General features: G+C 39.5%; 1 protein-coding gene across 1 annotated transcript in view; it reads left to right on the forward strand.

The window, feature by feature from the left end:
• Positions 1-3,096: 3,096 nt before the first annotated feature.
• kcnj19a (potassium inwardly rectifying channel subfamily J member 19a) overlaps positions 3,097-19,931 on the forward strand; it is a 44,253-nt gene continuing 27,418 nt past the window's right edge. Inside the window, exon 1 of the mRNA XM_053515213.1 lies at positions 3,097-3,929. Coding sequence (XP_053371188.1) covers positions 3,243-3,929 — 687 coding nt within the window. The 5' untranslated portion in view covers positions 3,097-3,242. The remainder of the gene's footprint in view (positions 3,930-19,931) is intronic.

Raw genomic sequence — 19,931 nt, forward strand, 5'->3', positions numbered from 1 at the left:
AAGCAAGCTTACAGACACATAGTCTGCGTGTTGTACTGACATTAAGACAAGCATTACCCAGAATTTAGTTTAGTTGTGTAGTGTGCTTTCAGAAATACTGGTTCACGTTGCTGTCACTGAAATTTTGCAATGTTTAATTCTGTTATTGAAAGAAGAAACAATCATAAACAATAGACAGACAAATAGATCGATTCTTTCACGTGAAACTGTTCCCTAAGAACCACCAAATAAAAATCATTAAAAATTGTCTCTCACAGCTTTAATGGTGAATAGTGGTTAGCATTGTCGCCTTACACCTCCATGTTCGGGGTCTGATTCCTGCCTCGGGGTCTGTGTGCATGGAGTTTGCATGTTGCTTGGTGGGTTTCTTCCGGGTACTCCGGTTTCCCACCACGGTCCAAAGACATGCAGGTTAGTCATGTGTGAATGATCTAATATCAAGCTGGCAACCCGAACCCTTAATTAAACTGCCATAAAAATGACGGATAGACCAAAATATCAAAAAAATTAAAGCCCTTTGGCCCCGAAAATAATAGAATTAAAGTTATATAATTTGTTATAACATACTAAAGATGGATGTTTGTACCATCCTAGCAACAAGGAAATACCATGTGGTAGCTTTAATTCTGAGAGTGCTTATACATTATAAGTAATACATTTGTGGACATTTGATCATCCCATTTCAGATGTTGCCCACTTTTTTGTATATATACATACACACACTACTGTTCAAAAGTTTGGGGTCACTTGCAATTTTCTTTGTTTTTGTTTAGTGATTTATTTTCTACATTCTACAGCAATACTGGGGATTTCAAACCTATAGAATAACACATATGGAATTAGGTAATTATGTAACAACAAGAAAAACAACAGTTAGTTGTTATTTTAAGACAGAGAGGTCAGCCTTTATGTAATAGTTCTTGCAAGAACAGTATTGTCAAGTGCATTTGCAAAATCCGTCAAGCACCATAATGAAACTGGCTCTCATGAAGGCCATCCCAGGAGGGCGAGACCAAAACCTACCTCTGCCGCAGACGAGAAGTTAATTTCGAGTTATCAGCCTGAAAAATGACCGATTAACAGCACTTCAGATTAGAGGCGTTATGAAGTCTTTACAGAGCAGAAGTAGCAGACACATCTCAATATCAACGCATTTTTTGGACGTCTTCAGCATCGCTTTAGAATGTAGAAAGAAATAGAAATCAGGAACGATCATGGTGATAAAGATAAACTTTTTTAGACACTTTTTGGAAGACCTTCCACTAGATTTGGGGTGTGGCTGTGGGGTTTTGTGCTCATTAAACCACAAGAGCATTAGTCAAGACAGACTCTGTGTTGGGTGTGAAGGTCTGCGGGGAGGAGCATAGAGACAGCATTCCAATTTATCGCAGAGGTGTTGAGTGGGATTGAGGTCAGGGGTCAGAGCCGGACACTCGAGTTCTTCCAGTACAACCTTAACACATAATGTCTTCATGGAGCTTGCTTTGTGCACAGGATCAATGTGATGCTATACACACATATATATCCACAAACGTCTGTGTAGTCTTAGCAGAGATGGGAGGAAAAAATGTATTCAATGATGTGTCGTGATTCCTTTGTGTGCCAATTTATATATAGTCAAACTGATTCCAAAATTTAATTCGTAAAATGAATTTTTACCTTTTATGCGTTTGCATTTGAGTCGCAGTTCCTCGGTATTCCTGCAGGTGGTGTGCTCTAAACTGGTCACCCATTGGCACACATTACCTGGTAGCAGCAAAATATTAGCAAAATTTGTTTAGAATTGTAACACCTCGGGGCCTGGAGTCTATCCCAGGATATTTATGAGAGGGTATAAGGAGAGGTACACCCTGGACGCAGAGCACACACACATATATTTAATTCAATTTTATTCAATTCAATTTTATTTATATAGCGCTTTTAACAATGGTCATTGTCTCAAAGCAGCTTCACAACATGAAAAAAATACAAAAAATTCTAGAAAAGAAAATTTTTGAAAGTGTGTATCTAGAAAATAATGAGATGAATAAATGAATGATGAATGAAATGTCGAGCAAGCCAAGGGTGATGGCGACAGTGGCAAGGAAAAACTCCCTGAGATGGCAATAGGAAGAAACCCTGAGAGGAACCAGACTCAATCAGGGAACCCATCCTCATTTGGGTGATAACAGCTAGAAATTATATACATCATGTACGTAACATCATGTGTGTTGTGCAGGTGAAAGTTCAATATAACAATATATACACACTCACATGCTCACCCACACACTCCGGGCAATTTGGGAACGCCAGTTAGCCTAATCTGCATGTCTTTGAACTGTGGGAGGAAACCGAAACACCTGGAGGAAACCCACCAAGCATGGGAAGAACATGCAAACAGACCTAACGTGGGATTAGAACCCAGAACATGGAGGTGGAGTCATCATGCTAACAACTAAGTCGCTGTGGTGCCATAGAATCGTAACAAAATCTGATGAAAATGAATATTATGATTTATCAGCGTAGGCCGCAGGATCCAGCGTGGCTGATCGTCGCGTCTGAGGGGTCACCCCAGCAGAACAGGAAACAAATAAACAGAAACCTGTTACACAAACTATACTTGAGCTATCCGCTGTCTGTGGGACGAGTTCCCAGCCTCAATGAATCGCAATGCGAATTGAATCGGCACCTAAGTATCGTGATAATATCGTGCCTGGTGATAAGTCTTACTGTGTGAAAATAATTATACCTCATGCCTTCTGTTCATACTCGGTCTGAGCCTAAATATATTATAGGAGATGCAGTAGGGACAGTAAAAGATTTACAGATTTACAGTATTTAGAAGAGAAAAAAATGCAGAATGGGAAAAGGGAAATGGTGTATATATGTATGTGTATGTAATATATATGTGTGTGTGTGTGTGTGTGTGAGAGAGAGAGAGAGAGAGAGAGAGAGAAAAAGGGAATACTACAGCTTATACGCGCCCACCCAGTGTCCCTCCTCCTTCTTTCTCACTCTCTCCTCTTGCTCTGTTCACAACCATCACTTTGTCTTAAGTAACTCTAACATCCGTCCTGGTCTGAGGGAAACAGCCGGTTCTCTCTGTTTAAATAAGTCTGCTTTGATGATGCTTCACGCGCGGGAGCTTTGGTGAAGCCGAAGGCGCGCGCGCGCACACACACATAAAAAGAAAGAAAGAAAAAGAAATGATGCCGGCTTTGTGAAGGAGGCAGCGCGTGAAGACATCTGCGCAAAAGTTGGAGATGGCAGCACTCCGACGCAAGTTCGGCGAGGACTATCACCAGGTGGGGAACCCGTCGCGCGGCGGCGGCGGGAACGGCGGCGGCGCGTTCTCGGCTCCGGTGAAGAAAAAGCGGCAGCGCTTCGTGGAGAAGAACGGCCGCTGCAACGTGCAGCACGGCAACCTGGGCGGCGAGACGAGCCGCTACCTGTCCGATCTCTTCACCACGCTGGTGGACCTGAAGTGGCGCTGGAACCTGCTGATCTTCATCCTGACCTACACGGTCGCCTGGATGGTCATGGCGTTCATGTGGTGGCTGATCGCGTACGTGCGCGGCGACCTGGAGCGCGCGCGGGACTCGTCCTACACGCCGTGCGTGGCCAACGTCTACAACTTCCCGTCGGCCTTCCTCTTCTTCATCGAGACCGAGGCGACCATCGGCTACGGCTACCGCTACATCACTGAGAAGTGCCCCGAGGGCATCATCCTCTTCCTCTTCCAGTCGCTGCTCGGCTCCATCGTGGACGCCTTCCTCATCGGCTGCATGTTCATCAAGATGTCGCAGCCGAAGAAGCGCGCCGAGACGCTCATGTTCAGCCAGGACGCCGTGATCTCCCAACGCGACGGCAAACTCTGCCTCATGTTCCGCGTGGGCAACCTGCGCAACAGCCACATGGTGTCGGCGCAGATCCGCTGCAAACTCATCAAGGTGGGTGCGCGCAAACTTACTGCACACGCGCACGCACGCCCGCACGTGTGCGCACACAAACACATAAACACTATATGGACAACATAACCCTATTTGGCCAAACCTGTAAAAAAAAAAAAAAAAAATTCAGGTGAATCAGGCAGTCTTAATGCTTCAGCATATGAACAAGACATCTGCTTCCAACTTTGTGGCAACAAGGTCCTTTTTCTATTCCAACATGTGCACAAAGCAAGGACTTTTATAAAGACAATCATCTGGAAGGACTTGACTGGCCTGGATAGAGCCCTGTGACCTCGAGCAGCTTTGGGATGAATTGGAACTGGAAATTGCAGTCGTCCAACATCAGTGCCAATACTCTACAGAATGAGTGGGCATGACTTCCCCATGCACAGAAATACTCCGAAATCTTGTGGACAGCCTTCCAAGGAAAGTGTTGGCTGTTATACTGTAGGTGCAACTCCATATTGAAGCATATCTATTTGGATGTAATGTCAGTGCAGGTTTGGCCAAATACTTTTGCCCATATAAGATTAATGCACATGCTCAAGCACATACTAAAATGTGTGCATGTATGCACAGACACGTGCACTTGTGCACACATATTTCCATGCATGCACACACACATACAAAGACACAATTCCATCCATGCATGCGGACACAAAATTAAATACGCACCCGTGCACAGGGAAAGACGCCTCTCATGAGTCTCATGCACAATGTTTCTTCTAATTCAGGCTTGTATTGCTAATACACTTCTAAAGTATTAATGTAGTAACACTACTTTTATATGGTTTTTAGGTTTAAAAAAAAACAAATTACACTATTACACTTTAGTTATTGACAGGGTTGATAACTAGTGAGAAAATAGGAAACACTATGATTAGGGGTTAGAAGTCAGTCAGAGCTGATGGGAGATTCCCTGATGTAATTACTGACCCCTGACCCTCTAATCAATGGCAACGAACAGCAGCGAAACAGGGAAATTAATGCAGAATCAGACGAAAAAAACAGGCGGCTGACAACAGAATTCTTTGCATAACGGCCGCACACCCACTGATGCGCCCAAGCTGCCACACACTCAGGATTAGCTGAGTGTAACCATGGTGCTGTTTCAGCAATTTCTTTGGCATCAGTGCAAAACATTTTATGCTGTGAAAAATTAAGTTTCTTACGAAAATTTTAGTTGCAAAATCCTTATTCAAGAACATATATGAAAATTGCTAAAAAAAAAAAATCCTGTCTCTCTAATATATTTTACTTATATTAACTTGTATTGTATCGGCAAATCTTTCAGTGAGAATGTGGGAGAATTATGCATTAAATATTTTATTCATTTCAACGTTTTATACCATTGAAACAAGTTATATTTATATCATTTAGGAGAATTAAAGAAGGGAACTTCTTTGCAATGCAATATATTTTTTCGGTTCATTTTGCATCGATTATTTTGCCTGCGGCTTTTACATTTACAATGATGGCAAAACGTATTAAGACGACATTGCCATGCATTATATTTCTCCCTGTGCACAAATTAGGTCATGTGTCACTAATTGTTCTCGCCTATCTGAAGAGTTGTGCTAATTAGAAACAGCTGCTTTACTTAATGGATGGGACAAATACTGTATGTTGCAGGACTTTTACTTTCTGAAGCCGGGGTGTCTCTGCACAAAAAAGGGCTAAAACTAGGGAATTTTGAATTGACCTGAGAACTGCTGTGGCAGATTTCTGTACATGATTTTCAGCAAGCAATCAAGCCGACATGGATTGAGTGAGTGACACCGGGGTACTGCACACGTCTTTTTTTACTTTATGCCCAGTCGGGTCCAGCAGGTTTTGAAAAATAAAGAACTTTAGATTGTTGTATAGCAATTTAAATGCATAATGTAACAAATTATTATTATTATCTTAATTTGCATTATTCAAAAAAAGTCATTTAAATGTGCTGTATACATGAGACTTTTGTCATCCACCATTCCTGAGGGAGTGTATCTAATATCTGTGACTGTAATATCCCTTAAGCTTGGTGTAGACTTCCTTCTGATGATGCTTCTGTTAGAACTAGTACTGTATGTCAGAATGGGATTAGATAAAAAGACAGAAAATAAACTTTATTGATCCTGAAGGAAATTGCAGTGCAGGTCCCTTAGGACCCAACAAAAAAATCACGGGATTGGGAGTAGTGCACTTTCCTGAGGGAGGGAGCAGGAGGTCAGATATGAGGACTGTGAATCCAAGAAACTTCTTCTTCATTAACACAACATACATGACGCTGCATGATGTGATTTCTGTATTTATTCAGTCGTCACTGGTACCTGATTTAAACCACAGCATCACAGCGGATTAAATCACTTTTTAATCACTTTTAAAAAGAACAATCTTCAGAACAATACTTCTGTAAAGATTTAAATTAGGTAGGAAAATGTTCACTGTTTTATACCTAATGTCTCCTTTTTATTGCTGTAATATATAATATTTTAATTAGCTTAGTGATTGAAACATAGTTTAGACCATTTCAAGAAAACAACGTAGTTTAAATAATCGAATAATTTAATTTCGGTTGGTTGGAAAAGTCGATGGTGCAACAGAGCGGTTTCTTATAAATTCTTATAAAACAGGCTGTGCGTATAAATTGCAATTGATAAGATATACAAGAATGTACTTCTTGCAAGCTCTAAGTAAAACTTAAAAGCCTACAAATGTGCAGTGGTGATAATTTATTTAGAGCATTTGCTATTAAACGCTCGCTGGTCCGTATTGTCTTTCTCAGATAAGGCTAAAAAAAAAAAGAACAGCAATATTCCCATTTTTGTTGAATCGCCACCATTTTATTTCAGTTGCCAAAAATACAATGTGCACTTTCACATAGTGCTGTTTACTATGCTGTCAAATTGATGGACAACTAAGAACTGGAAACTGTTCTGAGAAAACACAAATGCACACACACATGCACACACATACACAGACAAGCATTCTTTTGGGGTGTCTCTCAGACACTCTTCTAACAAATGATATCCCAAGCATTAGTGCTAGCCAAACCCACCTACACACTTCTGTTCAATCTGACAACATGTGGCCAAACCTGCACCGCTTGAAGGAATCCTGTACTCTTTTTATGTGTGTGTGTGTGTGAGAAAAAGAGAGAGCTCTTCTATCATTCACTGAAGAGTCTTCCACTTTAAAAGCTGCTAGGTCGAGCCGGTCTGTGCCAACCTGAGACAAGACGAGATGAGATGAAATCTGTTGAAGCTCTGAATTCCTGAGCCTCTTTAAGCCCCCTGCCTGAGCTGAGTTTACGGTCAAAACCACATCAGCTAATCCACGCTTCCGAAACATGATTGTTTTGTAGGGCACAGCTCGGAATGAGTGTTTTTTTTTTTTTTGGAGCAGCAGCAGAGTTGTGTGTCGAATATACAGTATCTATGAATATGTGGTTTAAAATTAGGAGTAGGTGGAGGAAGATGAACTCTCTGTGAACTGTGACTACTGTACTAACATAAGACGTCAAAACCATTCAGCATATCGACATTTTCCACTTTTTTTTAAAGTAAATTTTGATAAATTGTGCTTTTCCTTCCAGGACACTTGGAAATAGGGACATTAGGCTTTGCCTAGTTAGTTGAAAGTCTAACTAAAGCAATATGAGCAATATGATGGTATGGTGAAAGTAAAAAAGGTACAAAACTATCATTAATATCTATAGTACATTTAGCACAGTTTTTTTTTTGTTGTGTTTTTGGAAAAGATGCAGTGGCTTTTCCTGATACCTTGAAGTGCGAGCATTGTCACTTTGCACCTTCAGGGTCGGGGTTCAATTCCCACCTTGGGTCTGTGTGCATGGAGTTTGCATGTTCTCCCATTGTTCCCAAGTTCTTTCTCCAGGTACCCTGGTTTCCTCCCACAGTTGAAAGACATGCAGATTAGGCTAATTGCCATTCCTAAATTCCCCCATACTACCCAGCCACTGCATGTAGTGCCGGTCCCAAGCCTGGTTAGAAAATGGGAAGGCATTCGGCACAAAACCTGTGCCAAGTGTAAGGGCGAACCAGATGGTACGCTGTGGTGACCCTTTGACGGAAGCAGGCAAAAGATAGAAACAAAAATGTTGTCATTTACCTCAGACATTTTGGAAAATTATTCTTGTAAGCTTGGACATGTATGGGTGATGCAAACAGACCTGTTAATAACTGAGGCTAATTGAGACTACTGAACAAATTGAAGTCTTAATGGTTATAATAATACGTCAACACCATTACATATCAACATTTACCTCAAGTTATGTTCGTCAACTGTGTCTTTGTTTTGACTCCGCTAATGAATCTGGATTCTGAGAACAGGCTTGCTAATCCCTGCGGCGAAACTAGACAAAGCTATCGGGCATCTTTTCATTACCTCAGAAGTGTTGGTAAACTGTATCTTCTAGTCATTAATGATATCAAAAACGAGTCATAACCATCAGCGAAGTTATCATTTACCTCAGAAATGTTGGTAAATAGTATCTTCTAGTCAACATGGAAAGTATACTGTGGGGGACTGTGGGAAAAAGTCAAGTCATAGTAACAGTAAAAATGATCAACACTATCAGACATAACAATATTTACCTCAGATTGTCTCTGTAGATCATGTCCTCATCAGTTTAATTGATAATAATTTAATTGTTAATCGTACTCCACTTTGTAGGTTACACTTACTGTCGGTCGCAATCATGGATGTTTTTTGCTTAAATGAGACTAAACTCATGGTGACGGTAACAATGAGTCAACTAGAGACGAGAAACACGGATCTATTAACGGATTAGAATTCTTCTGAATCACTCACTGAATGGATCCGGGTCTTCCCTACTGGTCCCTCCACTAGAGGACGTTCACTGAATTCTTAGAATCCACGGAATCCTTGGACTTATGAATTCCACACATTAAGTCCCTTAAATCTGGCTGTTTCACGCCGCGGTTCCAGCTCGACAGATCTGAAGCCGGCGCGATACAAATGCCAGTAGCCAGTATTTGCCGGTTTAACCATGGTCCTCCACTAGGGGCGCTAAAACGAATTCTCAGAACCCACCTAATACTTGGCCTTATGAACACACACTGAGTCTCTTGGATCCGTCTATTTCACTATGCGCTACAAGTCAACGATTCAGATGAATCAGTACCTGCAATTTTCAGTCTCACGTTTCTGACCTTGCGGGAATTTTTCTAAACAACTCAGTCAGCTACTTGTTCCTACAGTTACTAGCTTTTGACCAACTGAATGGTGTAATTTTTAGTTTGTATTTATCTATGTTGTTGTTAGCAGAAGGATAACTTAGGACTCAAACAAATCCGAGTAAATGAAGAGAAGGATTTATGATTCGTGAGTCATATAAAGGATCATGTTATTTAACCCGGATGAATCTGAATTCGCTTATCTCAGTCAACACCATCAGACATATCAACATTAACCTCAGAAGTTCAGAGTGTTTTTTAGTCAACTGTGACAGTAAACATGAGGCAAAATGATCAGTTATATTGTCATTTAACAGCAAAAGTGTTGGAAAATTCTGCCTTTAATTGCTAAAAAAATTATTATGTATGGGCGGCACGGTGGCTCAGTGTTAAGCACTGTCGTCTTGCACCTCCAAGGTTTGGGTTCGATGTGTGCATAGAATTTGCATGTTCTCCCCATGCTTGGTGGGTTGTCTCTCACAGTCCAAAGACCTGCAGGTTAGGTTAACTAGACCTCCCAAATTGCCCCTGGCATGTGAGTGTGTGTATGTGTGTGCCCTGCGATGGACACCTGTTCAGGGTGTACCTTAAGTCTTCTGGGATATTCTCCTGGGCCCCTCCCCTCAAACCTGTATACGGGATAAAGCGGTATGGATGCTTATTACACATGGCATCAAGTTATTATAAGTGGTTAAACATAGTAAAGTCTATAAAATGAGTTGTTTATAAGGAAACACAGAACATGACTCAATTTAAACGCAGCTTATATCTAGCTAAGTATAAACTACATAATACTGGTCACCACTTATTAAAGCAAAGAAACAAAAAATACACAGATGCTTAGTTCTTTTGCGGTCATTTGTTATGTAACAATGATTTGGTCTGTGTGTGTGTGTGTGTGTGTCTGTGCTCGCACTCTCTCCTGCACTTCCAGATGATCACACTAAATTAAGCAAACAGAGATATAGCTTAATGACGCATAACATATTCCATGTGGACGAGGACACTGAATAGACACATGCAGAGCGTTGTGCACTTGTGTTGACTAAAAACACACTCCCTTGCTAAGCACAGATAAGTCATTGAAGGCAGTGAACAAAATAAAATGTAGTGAGCAAATGGAAAAAGTGTCTAGGATTAAATGAATCCAATTTAGAAATAACCTAATTGAGTTAAATTTCAGTATAAATGGTAGCGATGCTTTCGGCTCATAACAGACGTGAGATGTGTGTAAATCAAAGATAAATCTCATTGGGAAGATTATATATCCTGTTCAGATGGATATAGTGTTCATACCAGTCCCAGTGGCAGCAGCGGGTAACAAGGAGCAGTAGAAAAAAAAAATATCCAGAAGGACGAATTAACCAATGCTGCACTGAGAGTCAAGCACTGAAATTAACTCAGTGGGGTCTGTCAGTTAAACTCAGAATGAAAATGTATTAAGCAACGATGATTTATTAAAAAGGTATAGGAGTGCCCCTAGTGTGCATATTGTGTGCATTCTCTACACTGCCTATCACCGGGAATTGTGGCACAATGCGGTATACACCCTGGATAGAGTGCCAGTCCATCACAGGGCACAAGCATGCACACACGCTAACACTGGCAGAATTGCCAGGAACACACTAACAATGTGTTCCTGGCAATTCTGGAACACAAATTAGCCTAATTGGATGAGGGGGGAAAACCGGAGCACTTGGATGAAACCCACCAAGGACAGGGACAGCAAACTCAAACCCTCAACCACGAATGTGAGGTCGCAGTGCTAACCACTCTGCCTCCATGCTGCCTTTTTACATACATATGTATTGGTATTTTTAAATCTTTAAGGGGAGCTATTATGAAAAATATTGTTATATTGTCATTTTTAGAAAATTCAGTTGTGTCCCCAGTATGTGTGTTCAAATAGAAATTGAGGATGTTTTTGTTCTTTTTCCATTTTTGTACTGGCTGGAGCTTAAACAAGCCAATTAGATTTTTCCCCTATTATGACCTCATAGAAGAAGATACCAGCTCTATTGTTTTCTGGAGGGAAATGGTTTAGCAGTAGCTCATTTACATAGACACAGAAATTGCACATTTGGAGAAGGAGTGTATGTATAATGAATAAATGCATTATCTAAGGAGTTTTTTTTTTAGCTAGAGTATTAAAAGACATCGTGGGGGAGCTCTGAGACCTGGTTTAATTTGTTAAATAAAAAATGAAATATTGGATCAGTAAAGCAGTGTTTAGATGATTTGGTCAAAGTAAAACGAAATGGGTAATTTAGAATGCTTTTAGCAAACATTTCCATTTCAAATCATTTCAGTAATCACTTTAGGTCAAAACAGAATGTAGAATTATTGTACCACTATAGGCCAACCTGGATCCTCTTGTCTTTATGAGTACTGTAACAGTCAGGATCTTCCACCTTTCCACCAAATTGGGTGATTGATTTATCTGATGTCCAAAGAAAAAGACAGTAAAGGAAGCATATAAAGAAATCCCTTAAAATCAATGACAATTGATCAACCATGGGAAGGACAGGGGAAAAGTAAGAGAGATTAAAGCAAAGAAAGAGACGAGGTAAGATAAAAAGATATGAGAGACATGAAAAGACAGAGAGAGAGAGAGAGAGAGAGAGAGAGAGAGATCAAGCGAGCTAAAGACAAATGGAAGAAAAATCAGTCAAAAGAAAAAGGCGAATACATATAATAAAGAATAAACCATTTCATGAATTATAAACCAAAGAAAAATAATTGAATATCTGGCTGAGATAGTGACAGAGTGAAAGAGAAAGAAATGAACAAACGAAAAAAAAAATGAATTTGGACAAAGTCTGAAGAGTATCTCAAGACACACACTCTCTCTCTCTCTCTCTCTCTCACTCTCTCTCTCTCTCTCTCTCTCTAACTAACTATCTATCTATCTCTGCCTACACTCTAATCCCTGTAGTATTTTGTTCTGCTTTAGGGCTTTTAAAAAGGCCAGGGGTTTTTATCTTGAAAGACCGTCCGCATGCCGAACAGTTCATCCGATCAGCGATTCTAAAATAGCTTCAGGAGAAACGAATTGGACGAAGAGAATCTCTGACTCACGTTACTTGGGTTATATAACACAAATGAAATGCTTTTTCATGTCAGAGTACAAAAGATTTTTTTAAATGAGGTATAATATCTGGCTTACAGCTAATTAGAGAAATGAACACTGGAATTATGCCTTGATCAAATGTCAACAAGGTCCACTCATTGTAAAGATGAAAGCGAAAGTGATGTCTCGTAATAGCAATTGAAAATATATAAAAATATCTAGTCAAATTGACTAGAAAAAAAAAGGATTTTCTTAATATAAGGTTAACAAAAAATAAGATTACTAGGGTTACTTTTATAAAATTTTGTTGGCAGACAATTTTGCTAGCTTTAAGCAATTATTTCTTGAAAAAAAAACAAAATTACTAATACATTCCCAAAAGAACAAGAAATTAACTAGTGCTGCACACATAATCACATTAAATTTAAATTGCATTATAGACCTGTGCAATTATTTAATTGCAAATGTTATTACAGGTAATATACAATTAGTTGGAAATAGATGCTGTTTGTCAATAATTTAAGTATTTGCGCATTTTTTAAAACATTTTTGAGGTGTAAATAAATAATAAATAAGTAAGCAACTGTTTTAATGAGATCATTCGTCCAATTCTTTGCTTTTCGCCTAGATATATAGGATTAGATATAGATTTATGGCAGTGTGATTTTTTTTTTTAATCTAATTGTGCAGCCCTAAAAAGTACACTTTATTAATTAAAAATTTTAATTTTTATTTAGAAAAAGACAATTTTACAATTGGTTGCTTTAATCATATACAGTGCTACCTTAGCATACAAATGTAATCCGTTCCGGAGGTTATTAAGTTATTAATGCGAAAATGCGTATTGTGAAGCGCATTTTTCCATATGAAATAATGTAAATGCAGATAATCTGTTCCAGCCACCTAAAAATATTACCAATTTTCAACAATTTTTGCATATACTATAAAAACGAAGCATCTAGAAAAGACATGTAAGTCAAGTAAACTATTAAATAAATTGACCTCACTTAACCTTTATTTATGATTCCTCAAAACTGAGAAACGAAACTAAAAGTGGCTTCCTGTTCTTCTTGCTACCATCCTTGCTAACATTTTTGGGACCCATGATGCTATGTTTTCACAAAATCTTGCACAAAATGCAAAAAAAACACAAAAGAATTATGTAAACTTGCTTCCCTTGGCTTTCCAAGTTTTAGGTCTTAAAATGAAATTTCTAATAAATTTTAGATCAGTTTGACTACATTCAAGATATTTTTAACCACTCAAATATCACTTTTTTTTTGTTTAGTCACCAGATACTGTAGGTGATATGTAAAAGCAAACTAATTTCATTTTCTGGAGCAAGTGCTATTCTTCAAGCTCATGTATAATGAAAACGAAAGATAATTTGTGAGATAAATCATAAGGATTATGTTTTGTAGCATTGTACGACTTACTTTTACCACTTTTCTTTCATGCACCATGTCTAATAATGAGTGCACTGATGGTGCATAATGGCGTGTGTGTTTTGTGGATAACGAATGAATCCACACCAGATGGTTATCACAGGACAACAAAGGAATCAGAATCCTGACTGTTAACCTGACTGCATGCAGTCACCCAGGAAATACTAAGAGAGGAAATAAAGTACAAAGCAAGTCAGCAAAATGAGTGTGTTGCTGTGTAACTGAGCTTAGCGTTCTGTGTGTATGCGTGCGAGAGTAATTGTTAGATTCAGAGAAACCCCGTTTTCAGCCACAATTGTCAGTGTGAGAGGGAGAGAGAGAGAGAGAGAGAGAGAGAGACAGAGCGGAATCTGCCAGTTCTAGCTGTTTCATCTTTTCCTCTCCGTTTTTTTCACACATTTACCAGGCAACCATCTTCATTTTATCTTGTCCCACTCTCTCACCTCTGGAAACATACTGTATCCGTTCTTTCATGTGGCTTGCGTGTATTCCAGTCAATGAACATATGGGTGTGTACTTGTGTGTGTGTGTGTGTGTGTGAGAGAGAGAGAGAGAGAGAGAGAGAGAGAGAGAGACTGTGAGTGTGTGTGTGTGTGTGTGTGTGTGCGTGCTTTTCTGGAAGCAGAGAATAAGGAGAGAGGGACGAGTGCAGATGAAAAGGGCAGACACATGAAAGGAGACAGAGAGCTTTGTCAAGAGTGTCTCCATGTCTTCACAGGAACACAAATGCGGGTGATTTTCTCTCCAGTACCAGAACAGATGGGTGTGCGCGTGTGTCTGTGTGTAAAGCTGGCTGAGTGGACATCAACCCAGAGATTGAATCCCACTCCATTTACTTGCACGCATTTATGGATAGCCGAAAGTGATGATACACAATAGACATTCCTATTAGGGACGTTATAATGTCCTGATTTCCTGCAACAGCTCCAAATGAAGTGATATTTCATGTGGATGATGTAGAAGGTCTTGGGAGGCCTGAACAGATCCCTGTCCTCAAGCCCACTGAAGAGCTTTGCGATGGACTGAAATATCAAACGACTTAAAAGCCATGTCTTCTTGTCAAACACCAGTGCTTGACCTCACTTATGCTCTTTTGACTAAAGAGGCACATATTCTCAAAGACACACTCTAAAACCTTGTTAAAATCCTTTCCAGAAGAATGGAAGCTGTCGTAGCTGTAAAGAAGGACAACCAATCCAAATAAATGGCTTGGGTTTTGTTTTAGACTAGGATGTCCAAATAAGTGGTGTCCAGACTATTTTAATATTTCGGGTACCGTACTGTGTATCTTTCTCTTAACCATTGGTGGCGCTGTTATATTCCGTTCCGTCCATTATTTATAGTGTTTATTCTGTGTACCGTCACAGACTTTTGAGCTTAAGGAATAAAGTAGGGTACAGCCTGGATGGGGTGCCAATCCATCATAGGGCACAAGCACATACACACTCACCCACCCAATCATACACTAAGTCAGTGGTTCTCAAACATTTTCTTTCATTCCCCACTTAAGGGGGTGAGCGAACTTTCAAGCCCCACTTGTCAACAAAATGATAACAAAATTGGCCAAGTTTACTATTTATTGAAATATCGATTTCTAAACCAATAAGATCAACACCAAGTTCGAAACAGATAAAATACACGTGCTATTGTTATAACAGGCTTATTTCGTCACTTATCTAGAGCTTTCTTTCAAAGAAGTCGAGTGGCTTATTAACGTGACTGGGGTGTGTCGTCTCTAAGTGTCTTCCTACTTTGTTGAGTCTCATGGTGTCTGCTGCCAGCGGTTTAAGACACAAAACACACACGGGTCTCTCCTCTGCCCCACCATCCCCACCATGAATCCAAGCGCAACGTACAGTAGGTTTCATCATGTTTCCCTTTCGGCTGCTTTTTGGTTGATTAGGCTGATAGTGCTGATTCACCTGCTTTTTTGTGGTCCATGTAACAAATGCATCCATTGATGTTATTATGCTCACTACATACAGTACAGTACGCTACTGACCGGGTTTGTGTCCGCAGTAAAGTTAGTTTGATATTCGCATCTCCGAATTCAATAGCTGCGTAAATAAACCCGCAAATAAAATACCCACATATATTTCCTCTCTACATTATCTTGAAGCTATATCCGCCTTAAATTATACATGTTTAAAAGCATAAACACCATTATTCTCTATGGCACAATGAATGATTTAGGGATCTTCGCAAAATGCCGCACACCAACAAAAAGCGTAGAACGATATTGATCTTCCCTTCTGTTCAGCGCCTGAAGGATCAAAAAGTAACTTTGTTACCGCACTGGAAACTAGAAATGCCAGACTAGTACTGCCTGATAAAATATTAATGTTTAACAAAAATACAGAAACATCAGCATACACATTGGAATGAATAAAATGACATATATAATACCGAATGTTTCCTTATATATTGTTCCTCTGCAATTAACATGCCGACGTTAAACCGTTATTGTTGCACTATGGTTCCACTTTTTCTCTGATGTTATTTTAATTTACCTGTATTAATGATACATTTCTTTGCGTGTGATTGTTTAGTTTCGAGTGTCCAATCTTTATTGTCAATCAAGAAAAGTGTGAATTCCGATTATTTTCCACTAATTCCCTCCCGTTCATTGCGCCCCACCTGTCATGTCTGTATTCCTCACTAGGGGGCGCGCCCCACACTTTGAGAACCACAGATTTTGGGTGATGATTCATGCTCGCAGTGATTACGTTTCCATCTTTCCGCACAAAAAAAGCTCAAGGACCTTGCAGAACTTCAAGGAACGTCGGGCGGTAAATCGTGGCGGCTAACAGAGCCTAACACCGCATCTCACCGCGAGTCAAACCGCATTGGTGAGATAGGGGCATAACAGCAAACTATACAATGTGAATGCCAATAAACAAAGCTTATACTGATGTATTTTAAAAGACAGGGTACTTAGCCCTGCTAGCCCCTTAATACTAGCCCTCAGGGATATATTACGTCCTGCAATTACGTCTTGCAAGAGGTCTACTATTTATCTCAGTGCGTTTTAAAATAATAGCCTTTTGTATGTGGTTTGTAGGGAAGTAGTACAAGAGGAACTCAGATGTAAACTTCTGCACGCAAATGCCCTACCACTACCTAAGTCATTATTGGTCAAAAGAAATAGTAACAGGTGAGAGCATATAAAATTGGATTAGATTAGATTGAATTAGATTAGATTAGATTAGATTAGATTAGATTGAATTAGATTAGATTGGATTGGATTAGATAGGATTAGATTAGTTTGGATTAGATTGAATTAGATTAGATTGGATTAGATTAGATTAGATTAGATTGAATTAGATTAGATTGGATTAGATTAGATAGGATTAGATTAGATTGGATTGGGTTGGAATGGGTTAGATTGGGTTGGATTTGATTGGATTAGATTAGATTAGATTGGATTGGATAAGATTGAGTTGGATTGGATTAGATTGGGATGGATTAGATTGGATTAGATTGGAGTTGATTAAATTAGATTAGATTAGATTTAGCTGTTATTGTGCAAAGTACATGTATAAAGCCAATGAAATGCAGTATAACAATGTGGTAAATTAGGGTATGGGTCCATATGTACAGGGATGAGAGTAATTATTCTATATATGGTAATATGCAGTATAACTTGGAAAACATTGTGAGGTGAATAGGGCATGTCAAGAAGATAACATGCATATATAATATGTTCATCCTATGGCTCGCCGGAACACTTTTGTTTTACTGGGAACAGGTATTTCCTTCACACGTGCTGTGTGTGTTGTGTGTTCGGTATCTCTCCCGGCCAGTAAGCGCATTGGAGTGCAGCGGACACATCAAACTATTTTTCTACCTTTGCTTGATTTTAAACCTAATACATTCATATTCATACTGACATGGTGTCTAAAGTATTAGATTTACCAGTTCACCCCTGGCATGTTTGGGGAGGTAGAAGGAAACCAGAGAACCCACAAGAAGAACAGAGGACAGGATCCCAAAGTATGTACTGTACAATATTATAATGATGTACCATAGCGTATCAGCAAGTTAGAATCCGTACCATGGTACTATCAAAAAGACCGTGGTACTAAGTGGGTAGTATTCTGGTGGTAGTGTGGAATGACATCAGTGCCCCTGGAGCTGTGATTAGATAAAACTAAGTGTGCCACAGTGCCCCCCTGCTAAGAAGAAGTAAAAAAAAAAATTAAATCATGCTTGTTATGTGTAAGTGTAGTGTGAGTTGTAAAATGTTTGCTAATTGGGAAACATTACACTTTTAGATGTGGTGACATACTGGGAGTAATTAACAATGTTGTTTTTCCCAGTGAGCCACTGGCCCTGAGGGATTGCATGATTACCCCCCCCACACACACACACACATCAATAACAGTCAGGGAAAGGCCAGAGGAAAGTGTTGTCTTTATTGTTGCTGGTTTTGTGTTGTCTGTGCTTTAGACCGACACCATGATAAAGTGATGAACGGCGTTAATTAACGCTATTTAGCAGACATAGGAGGTATGAGTCAAAACTTATTCAATACGGGGTATATCTGTGTGTGTCTGATGTAAAGTACGGCTGTTTTTTGAATTATTATATTAAGTACATTTATTGTTTACAATATTTTGTGTTACAAGAGCATTTAAAACATTTTATATTTTGTCAAATTGTTTGTTTGACAAAAATTGTTTGTTTGTTACTGTCGCCTTGCACCTCTAGGGTCCGGGTTCTATTCCCAGCCAGATTCGATTACTGTCTCTGTGTGCATGGAGTTTGCATGTTCTTCCCTACTTGGTGGGTTTTCTCCGGGAACTCCGGTTTCCTCCCACAGTCCAAACACATGTTGGATATGAATTGCCGTTCCTAAAATTGCCCGTAGTGTGTAAATGAGTGTGTGAGTTTGTGTGTGTGTGCCCTCCTGGGATAGGCTCCAGGCCTCCCGCGACCCTGAATTCAGGATAAAACAGTATAGAAGGTAAGTGAGTGAGTAAGTGAGTGAGTGAGTGAGTGTTTATTTGTGTGTGTGTGTGTGTGTTATTTTTCAAAATGCTATAACTCCACAATTTTGTCACAATGGATACATCAGCCTGCATTTGTGTTTGTGGTAATTTAAGTATGCAATTTAGCATCAATAATACATTGGTTGAGTTTTGATAAAAATATAGCAAACTCATGCTTAGATTTTGATTTTGTGCTGAAGCAAATTGCAAGAAATGACAGCAAATTAGAAAAAGAAAGAATGAGAAAGTGGTGAGTTTTGTTGCACACAAAACTGTTTACCAAACAAAGATGGTTAAAGATCATGAGAAGCCCATAAACAGGACCAAAACTTCAGTTTACACCTTTATCAGCCTCCTCCTCCAGGTTTAGTTTTACTTTCCAGCTTGCAAACATAGTGCAGGTATGCACCGGTTAACCAGCAGGTTAACACAGCATGTGCACCTCATTTCTCTTTCAAACAAATCACTTGTGCATACAGGTAGTTCGTAAGTCCGATTTGTTCTTAAGTCTGACAAAGTGAGACTTATACGCGTGTAACACGAATATACACAATGTAAAGCATACCAATCTACTTAATTAAATTTCTGTCCCCTTTCCCCACACTGCAATCATGTGACCATTTTTTCCGCACCATCACACATACACACATACAACATACTGGACTTTAGACATTTGGAAGTATTGTATATAATTGTATTGGTATCTGGTTCACCGCAGTGTCTATTTTTTGTACATTACATGTGATCTACTTCTGTGATTTGTAAACCGCGGTCCGTTCGTATCTGCGGAAATTTGCAGTTCGTAAGTCAGGGGACTACGTGTATTTTAAGTTTTCTAAAGTGATTTCTCCATCATATCCCACATGGTGTTGTTAAGTAAATAACAATCACACAATGCGCATAATGTCCTATTTCACAGGACGTATCGCGGACATTAAGCACATGTCCGTTTTCATTTCTATGCAGACGATCTTCAGATCTACCTTCCTGTGGTTCTGAGTAATGGTTCTGCATTGGACTCTCTTTATGACTGTATTTATGACATCAGAAAATGGCTTTCTCATAATTTCTTGCACCTGAATGAAGAAAAGACTGAGTACATTTTGTTTACTCCGGATCCATCTAGCGGTTCTCCCAGTTTTGGTCCTTTAACACCTCGGTTTGTTCCGGTAGTGCGCAACCTGGGTGTTATTTTTGACAGTGGCATGTTTTTTGATAAACAGATAAGTGCAGTTGTGAAGGCAAGTTTTTACCAGCTAAGGCTTCTCAGTAAGGTCAAATCAATTTTGACCCGA

This window comes from Clarias gariepinus, chromosome 16 (assembly GCF_024256425.1).
Source record: "Clarias gariepinus isolate MV-2021 ecotype Netherlands chromosome 16, CGAR_prim_01v2, whole genome shotgun sequence".
In the NCBI taxonomy this organism is placed as follows: Eukaryota; Metazoa; Chordata; class Actinopteri; order Siluriformes; family Clariidae; genus Clarias; species Clarias gariepinus.